Raw genomic sequence first — 8,743 nt, 5'->3', positions numbered from 1 at the left:
CCTCCTGACACCCTCCACCGAGAGACTGGCGGTGGTGGAGCGACCGGCGCACCGCCAGCATCGCCCATCCCTCTAGTTTTCTACGCAACTACGGATTACCAACCACCCCATATCATGATTATTATGAAGGGATGGTTGCTTAACAATGTTCAAGTGATGTTAGGTATCTGATTATTTTTTTTCTTTTTAATTTTGTGATAAGGGCGAATGACGCACTTGCTTCTAGGGGAATATTTCCTTTATAAATAGTGTGTGGAGCGGGCGTGGTTGGCAGCTTTGATCACGCCACAACACTGCCAGCGTGGAGTCGACCTCCAGTGGATTGACTAGGTTTTATTTTAGCGCTTACCTGAAATACCTGCTTTTGTTTGATATAATTATTGAATATCAGATCTTATGATGATAAGTTGATGGCCATTTGCTCAACTATCAGATCCAAATATTTCATGTGTGTTGTCTTCCACTTCGGGTCAAAACTGCAAGCAAGGCAATGTCACTAAGGAATACTGACAGCTGTTATAAGGCTGTCCATGCTCAAGAAGACTTCACTGGGCCATTATTCTGACATCCAGTAAATAATCACTCCTCGGCCCTAGAACCCTCGGGAGTTGGCTGATGTAATAACAAAATATTAATGGGGTCTAATATTGGCAGCCGTGTACGTGCCGCGGCGCCGCGTTCTGGCCGACCCCGTTACCATCACACCAGTAACATTTTAGTTTGCCCCATTACAGATGATGACCTCTCACTAATTAAACCCCATCTAGTCTAGAATGCCCCCTTTGAATCATCGGTGGGTAGCAAAGAAGTGTTGGGTCTTTTGTGTTGAGTGCTGGGCGTCCTTTTGTGTTATTGTCTGTCGGTGTGTGGCAGGCGTGGGGGGCCCTGGCGGGGTATATAAGCCGCGCGCGCCGGAGCCAGGGCGCAGTTCGCCAACAGAGAGAGAAAGAAATGGATAGATAGGAGTGAAAGCGCACCAACGGGATCTTTTTCCTACCTTTTTCTAGCTTCCCCAAGCTGGTAACACACGGCTGGTACTACATCGTGCAGGAGTGCGGCGCCGGCAGTGTTCGTCATCGTGGTAGTGCAAGAAGAGGCCCCAAGGCGGTTTGGCGGAGGGTCTAGTCAAGCATTAAGTGCTACTCAAGAATCTGTGATTATTAATTACACTTCCTTCCCCCACGCTGATTGTGATATATTCTTCGCTCATTGATACCCCCAACAAACCGTCAAGATGGTGCAAGGTACGTGGCTTTATAACGTGTGTATGTAGTGTTGCCGAGTAGTGTGTGTGTGTGTGTGTGTGTGTGTGAGAAAGTCGAAAGCTGTAAAAAAAGGTGTCAGGGCGCTGTGTCGAGTTGGCGTGGGTCTTGGGCTGCAACGTTTGACATTTTCTTAGGTTGTGTGTGTCGTGGGTTGGACTGTCAGGTAGATTTAATAACAATGATTTCTTAATTTCGCTCCGTGGCATACAGTAAAAAAAAATGCAAAAGATTAAGAGTAGTGTAGATATTTCTGTGCTCTTAATATTGTCAGTCATATAGGAGTGTAGGTTTGGTTTGGTTTAAAGGGTTGGGCGAATATTGTCAGTCATTTATGTTAGTGTAAGTTAGGATTGGTTAAAGGGCTGGGCGAGAGGCTGGGCGGTGTTAGTGCGTCTGTCTGTTGGTAAACAAAGAACCTCCGGGGTCTTGTGGGCCGATGGTGCCGCTTCCTCCAACCCTCATGACCTTTGCCACAGTGCTCCATACACACGTCACATACTCATAGGGTGGAATTTTGGTTGTTTATTCGTTATACTACACAGGGGGATCAATGTTGGGATGTGTTAAGAGTAGCATAACGGGAGACGGCGAAACGTTGGGCGGGAGGCGCGGCAACACTGTCACCATCGAGGCCATGTTCTTGTTGTTCTTGTCGTTGTCGAATTTGGCCGCTGCCGCTGTTCTCGAATGTTCCCGAGAAGTCCGGACCCGTCTGTATGCTAATGCCGGCGTCTGGAGGAGAAAGGTGGGGACGATGGGAGCCGGATGCTGTGTACCTGGGCCTCCGCCTCGCCCTAGGAGAGGTGGAGGTGCGGGTGCGTCGGGTTGAGGGGAAGGATGTAACGCACGGGCTGGGGGCAGGGTCGGAGTCGGGGCTTGGTTACCGCTATTGTTGGTGGAGGGAAATAAAAAAGGTAACTTATTCTATCCAGTTGCCGTGTTATTCTTCCTTGTAGCATGACTAACATCATGCTCTGGGAGGACGAATTTAATTTTCACTTGCGATGAGGCAATTACTGTTCCGAGTTTTAGATAAACCACTACATTCCCCTACAAACTACCATACTCGTATCATCTCGGCAGGTAATCAACGTTAAAGAACCTAAGTGACGCCGGTTACCTGAGCTGGCTGCTTTACGTGACGAATCTTGCTGCCGCGCGCATTAGTAACCAAGAATTTCAACAAAGTCCGTAGGAGCATTAGAGTAGTTTAATTACCACTGTCACTTAATAGTAACACCGGTGTTGCCAACCAGCCGTCCTGGTAACATTACCGGCTCCCCCAGCCGGTGCATGACAGTGGCAAGCATCCCGTGACAGCCGCCGCATCGCCTGCACCGCTTTATATCTTCCCCAGGTTTAATTTTAGTCTCGAACATCTGCTTCGGGGTTGGTGTTTGGATGATGCAACCATACTGAAGCTTGCCAAGTTGTCTGTGTCTGTCTGTCGCTAGTCTTGTAAGTCTACGGTAATTCATAGACACGTATGAGCGAAGCAAAGTAATACAAGTATTATTAGATAGAGGACGAACGGCATATCAAATAATCATCAGAGATCCTATAAATATAACAGCTAGGAGGACAAATGTAAAGTATTTTATGTCAGTTAGCCTAGTTACGAAGCAGTAGGCTGCACGAGACGAGTTGGCCGGCGGCCCAGGGGACTGGTGGCGGCCCGGCGTGTGACAGTGTGGGGGAGCCAGGAATAGCCGTATACACCATGTGATGGCCCTTCCGCAGACAGGAAATCTTGCTAAGAATAATCTTGTAGTTGGTTTTCCCACTTCCAACCAATAGATATCGTTAGATTTTTACTGCCATGCCTTGCACTCATCCCTATTTTATTTGTCATTTTTATTTTGATAGTTTAGTTGGATTAAATATTGGATTTGAGCAGTTAAACGCTAAACTGTGTGTATGTGTGTGTGTGTGGTGAAATATTGGTAATTAGTTAATATTGTTATATTGAATAATGCATGTAAATTTGTCTTGATATTACCATACTAAAAGTTTGTTGTATCACGCTAACGTTTTCGCTCTTTCTTCCACAGGAGACGTGACAAGTGTGTTAAGGGACACCACCAACCTGGAGCAGGTGCGAGAAGAGGCCAAGGAAAGGCGTAAGAGGAGGAAGAAGAAGCGTTCGGGGTCCACGCTAGTTGCCAGTGTTTTCAGTGGTGAGTGTCATTACCCAGAAGTATTTCCTAGTAATTTTATTTTTATATTATTTACTATGAATATATGTCTTGTAATGAGCTTCTCAAGCCTTTCTATTCTCATGGATTTCATGTTTTGTTTCAGATCTGTACAAACTTACCGGTGAGGTGTTGGGTCAAGGTGCATATGCTTCAGTGCAGACCTGTATCAACATCTATACAGACATAGAGTATGCCGTAAAGGTAAGCTGTGATCTTTGGCCTTCGTTGTAGAGTAGAAATTAGTGATACAAGGAACTGTTACCTATTATGACAATACTTGTGAAATGTAATGTTTAGTATTGTTGGTGTAATGTGTTGCTAAGTAAGTTTTTCTCTTTCCCCACCCCACAGATCATAGAAAAGGTACCATCACACAGCCGAACGCGGGTGTTCAAGGAGGTTGAGATGTTCCACCACTGCCAGGGACACAAGAACATCATCCAGCTGGTAGAGTTCTTCGAGGAGGATGACAAGTTCTACCTGGTGTTTGAGAAGATCTACGGAGGGCCGCTGCTGTCCCACATCCAGCGACGCACCCACTTCACTGAGGCTGAGGCATCCATGGTCATCCGGGACCTTGCCTCTGCCCTGTCTTACCTTCACAGCAAGGGTATTGCTCACAGGGACCTCAAGCCGGAGAACATCCTTTGTGTCTATCCTGACCAGCTCTGCCCCGTCAAGATCTGCGATTTTGATCTCGGCTCTGGGATCAAGTTCAACTCAAATCTGAGCTCGCCTTTGGTGACACCACAACTGCTGACACCAGTGGGCTCTGCTGAGTTCATGGCACCAGAAGTGGTGGAGGGCTTTATCAATGATGATGCTGGACCATATGACAAGCGGTGCGACCTGTGGTCTCTTGGAGTGGTGACCTACATCCTGCTTTGTGGCTATCCTCCCTTCTGTGGCAACTGTGGGGAAGACTGCGGATGGGAGAGAGGAGAGGCCTGTCCCCAGTGTCAGGACCTTCTCTTCACCAACATCCAGGATGGCAGCTATGAGTTCCCCAAGCCTGAGTGGTCCTTGATCAGTGAGGAAGCTAAAGACCTGATCCGCAAGCTGCTGGTGAAGGATGCTTCCCAGAGACTGTCTGCTGAGATGGTCCTGGCTCACCCTTGGATCAGGAATGGTGGCCCAACCACCCGCTTGGAGACACCCAGCATTATCAGAAAGTGAGTACACATGCAAACTTTGTTCCACAAACTCCATCCGCTATCCTGTCATAGGAAATGAAGTACTAGTAAATCTAAGTTTGTGAGTTAGCAAATTTCAGTACTTAGCTTGTAAAAATCAGAATACTTACATGGAAATCTCTTTCAGGAACCACAGTGCGCACCAGCTGTCTCTGTTCGCCGAATCCTGCATGGCGCTGAACAGAGTCCTGCTGCAGCACTTCAGCATGAACCAGGATGAGGAGTTGGAGAACATGCAAGGTGACGAGCCTCCGTTTGGCTTGTCGCCTCCATCAGAATCGCGCCTGGCCCAGCGGCGCCTGCGTTCTCTCAGCCTCAACACTGAGCACCTCCTCACTGCCACCGGTTAGCTGGCATTCCCGCCAATCACTCAGGGTTTGGTGCCGTGCTGTAGCTCCAGCCAGGCACGGCACCGTTTGTTTTTTTCATTCTTGATTAGGCTTAGGCTTCCTGTGCTTGCATCTGCCAGCCAGAATTCTTGATCCACATGGAGTCTGGATGGCAGGGGAGGCCAGAAACCATCACACTAAGCCTCAGGTTTTTCTATCTTGTAATAATACAATAATAACATATAATGGAGGTTTAGCCGGCTCATTAATGATCAAATATAAGAAAAAAATTAAAAAAAGATTGTCTTAAGTTTATATTTGTAGGCACAAAATTTTGGAATGTATTTTCATATAATATGCTTTCTTGATTGAGTTCAGGACGTTAAGATCAGTTCTTGACATTTGCGTGCCAATAACGAAAACAGTGTGGGCTACAACCAACAAATTAAGTACAAAGATTATTAAGACCCTCTTGAATCTGTCCTGACTGATACTATAAATTAGGTTTATGAAATGTCCGGTGGTGTGGCTTGCTCCCCCCCGAGGGTGGTGTGTGTGGATCGCCAGGAGTGGGCATTGTGATAACTCTTATTAGTGTGTAAGTTCGATAAAAGGACCCAATTGTACTATTGCTTGGAATAATGTTTCTCTTTGTGTGTGGTGCTTAGTAACTTAAGTTGATAGCTGTAAACCCAGTAAGTGCCTACGCTTTCACATGTCATCGTGATGACATTTGAGTCCCAAATTTGTTAGGTATTTTCAAAAGAGCATTGATTTCAGGTGAATGAAATTAGGTCCAAACAAGCCAGAGGGTCAATTCAGGGCAGTTCAGCTTCAATCATTTACACTTACATAAAATAGCTTCAGCATAAGCTTGTTGGTTCTAGTCGCATTAATGAATGCACTGAACACTCTAGTGACAGATGGCTAGAGTGCTGCATCATCCAGCATATTGTGTGGTGAGAGTGATGAAATTATTATGAGAGGTCATTCAGCAACATGTCATCATCCTGGCCTTTGCACTGCCAACCAAGGCAGGTCAGGGGTCAGAAGTGCTGATGACCCTTGTCTCGATGCAGCTTCAACACCTGCTGCCGCTCATTCCAACTTTAGGGAAGGAATTGTTCCCGAGCCACGCCCTCTGGTGTCACCCAGTGTCAGGGAGCTTGTGCCGACCCCCAGTGGGCCGCACAGGCATGGCACCCACGTGAGGCTGCCCTTCAAAGTGATGTGTGTACCTGGAGTGCCATGGCTTGTGTGCACGCTGCCCCATCCCGTACGATCCACACACACTGGTCCCGTAGAATTACGTTTTGTTACTGTTTTCTATCTTTTTATACATTGGAATAGGAGGTAAAAGTAAGAGTTGATTACTTTTTTAAATTTGCCAAAAAAGAAAAGGGTTCCGTTTCCTGTGGGGTCAAGAATGGATCCCTTCCAAACCAAAATTTTTTTTTTTTTTTTTTTTTTTTTTTTTTTTTTTTTCCCTAGCTCCTTACCTTGTATTTTAAAGGTATTCCTAGACTACCTTTCTCCATGTAAGGTAAAGACTAGTTTTGAAGACCCATTATTTTGGGGTGTATTTTGGGTAGCCGAGGTTGGCCTTGCCCCAGCCAAGCCTCCAACCCCCAGACAGGTCAAGTGTGTACCAGGCAGTGTTGGTGAAGCTTGTGTAGTGTGGCCTGCAGTCTGCTGTTAGGGCTGCCGGCGCCACTTCTTACTTAGTTGTTACCTGGCACACGCGGCAGTGTCTGGGGCGGGGGTGGCAGCTGGGTCATCACTGTGCCTGGCTGCCCCAAAGTCTGCCCCCCTAACATTCCTCATCCCGCATTTTTTGTCATCCGCTGCGCGGTCGGTCCACAACACTGTTACATGTTTCCCTCATGCTCCTTGTGTATTGTATCATTGATCTCATTGTTTGCTAACCTGTTGTCAAGGTTGCAGAGAATCATCATCCCCGTCCCCTTTTTTGTTCATAATTTATTTTCATACTTGAACCCAGTGTTTCCTTTCATCCAGCCATCACAAACCTAATTTCCAAACAACACTTGTGCGTCGGCCACATTCAGAGCACGTTGTTAGAAATACCGTCGCCGATTACAATAATGTTAAATAAGTCGTAGTGAAATTTTTTTGTGGCCTGAAGGTAACATGTTCAGCATAGCGTGTTGTTTGTTAATTACGGAGTGGGAGTAGTTTTCATGCGATAGTAGCTCAAGGACCGACCACGCTGCTTCATCTGTCATCCTTGTCTTCCCATTGTACCGCCCCCAAGGCAGTACGGAGGAGAGAACAACAACAGACAAGCGGCCCCCTTCTCGCCCTCAGTGACAAGAGAAGAGCCGAGCCGACCCTCAGCCAGGGTGACTCTACCTAAAGTTCTTACTCTGTTCAAAACAGCCCGCGAAAGCTAGTCTCATCACAAAGATCTTGCGATATCGAAAGAGAAAGAAGAATATGTAAAGTTTATTATCTGTGGAAATCCAAATGAATTGAGAATTTTATATGGTTAAGAAAGATTAAGGGAGGCCTATGTGTAATATGTGGTGTACCTGTATTTGAGAGTTCTTATGGTACGACTGATCGCCGTTTTTTGGTAAAAGAATTGTACGGCGAAAAACAAAGTCAACCTGTATCTTGTACTGTGCCCTGCGCCCCTCCACAACAACGATAAGAGAGGGAGCACGACCAGGGAGAAAAGTGCAAATAAAAAGTTATCTTTTTAATGATTTTGTTTCCTTGACACTGAAAGATCATGGGTAAAGTTTCCTTTTTTTTGTGGGGTTTGTTAAGGGAAGTGCAGTTTTATTAATGGAATGCTGACCACTGAGGATGGGAATTTTAATAAAGAGGTGACTGTACCGTGTAACCTTTATCTGATTCCTCTGCATATTCAGGCATAGGTGCAAAGATCACCCATTCTCTCTCTCTCTCATCCTTTCATGGTCAACCTGTGTGTGAGTCTAGTCAGGTCAAGCATCTAGGAGGCCATGGTTCAATTATGTCAAGAGACTTTTTAAATCTTGCTGAAGCCATCATGACATGGGGAAGTGTGTGTGTGTTTGCCATCACGTGACTTGGGTTGGATTACGTTTCCAGAGTGGGAAAAAATATATACCGCTGGAACTTTTAGTTAGTTAAAGGTTTATTGCACATAAATTGCATACATTACATGATAAAAAGAAAAAAAAAACTTACAATATCATATGCAAAGCGGGCACCAGCCCGCCGGTGAGGGAATCAGTGTCGGTGTGGGCACTATGCTGCTCACAGACTTCTTCCTGTGGTGGTGAACGTGTTGCGGGCAGGTCAGGTCAGCGGGGCGGGGGTGCCGCCCTGAGCACCCGCAGCATCACCTCCCTGGGCGTGTGGCGGACGAGATGGATAATGTCTTGATGGCTTTGATTGTGTGTGTGGCCCTAAATTACTGTATTGTTACCTCGTGGTTGGGGCCGAGTGGCAACGGGTTGTGGAAAGGGGTTAAAGGGGCGATGCGTTGCTCTGTGTTACTACATAACTAAGTCGTTACTGGCTGCCTGGTGGGTTGTTTTGGGGTTTAGCAGGGTTGAGTAAAGGTAGGAGGGGGTTGTAGAGGATGGTAACGGGGGAATTATCTAGCTGTTTGTTACGTTGTGTCACTGGCTGCGTGTTGTTGGTTAGGTGTGTAGAAGGGCGGGATAAAGGGTTAGAGGAGGGGGTTGTGGAGGATGGTAACGGGGGAATTATCTATCTGTTTGTTACGTTGTGTTACTGGCTGC

General features: G+C 46.5%; 1 protein-coding gene across 1 annotated transcript; it reads left to right on the top strand.

The window, feature by feature from the left end:
- The first annotated feature begins 907 nt into the window (after positions 1-907).
- On the top strand, positions 908-7,711 carry LOC127008142 (MAP kinase-interacting serine/threonine-protein kinase 2-like). The gene is made up of 5 exons (XM_050879792.1): positions 908-1,244; positions 3,317-3,442; positions 3,567-3,664; positions 3,815-4,635; positions 4,784-7,711. The coding sequence occupies exons 1-5, from the start codon at positions 1,235-1,237 to the stop codon at positions 5,004-5,006; spliced, it is 1,278 nt and encodes a 425-aa protein (XP_050735749.1). The 5' UTR covers positions 908-1,234; the 3' UTR covers positions 5,007-7,711.
- Positions 7,712-8,743: the final 1,032 nt, after the last annotated feature.

The sequence above is a fragment of the Eriocheir sinensis genome, chromosome 37, assembly GCF_024679095.1.
Source record: "Eriocheir sinensis breed Jianghai 21 chromosome 37, ASM2467909v1, whole genome shotgun sequence".
In the NCBI taxonomy this organism is placed as follows: Eukaryota; Metazoa; Arthropoda; class Malacostraca; order Decapoda; family Varunidae; genus Eriocheir; species Eriocheir sinensis.
Note: the sequence above shows the minus strand (reverse complement) of the source record. Positions and strands in the feature narration are given on the sequence as shown.

Coding starts and splice junctions, on each gene's coding strand:
- LOC127008142 (XM_050879792.1), top strand. Junction 3,443..3,566: donor AGTTGCCAGTGTTTTCAGTG/GTGAGTGTCATT, acceptor GTTTTGTTTCAG/ATCTGTACAAACTTACCGGT. Junction 4,636..4,783: donor ACACCCAGCATTATCAGAAA/GTGAGTACACAT, acceptor AATCTCTTTCAG/GAACCACAGTGCGCACCAGC.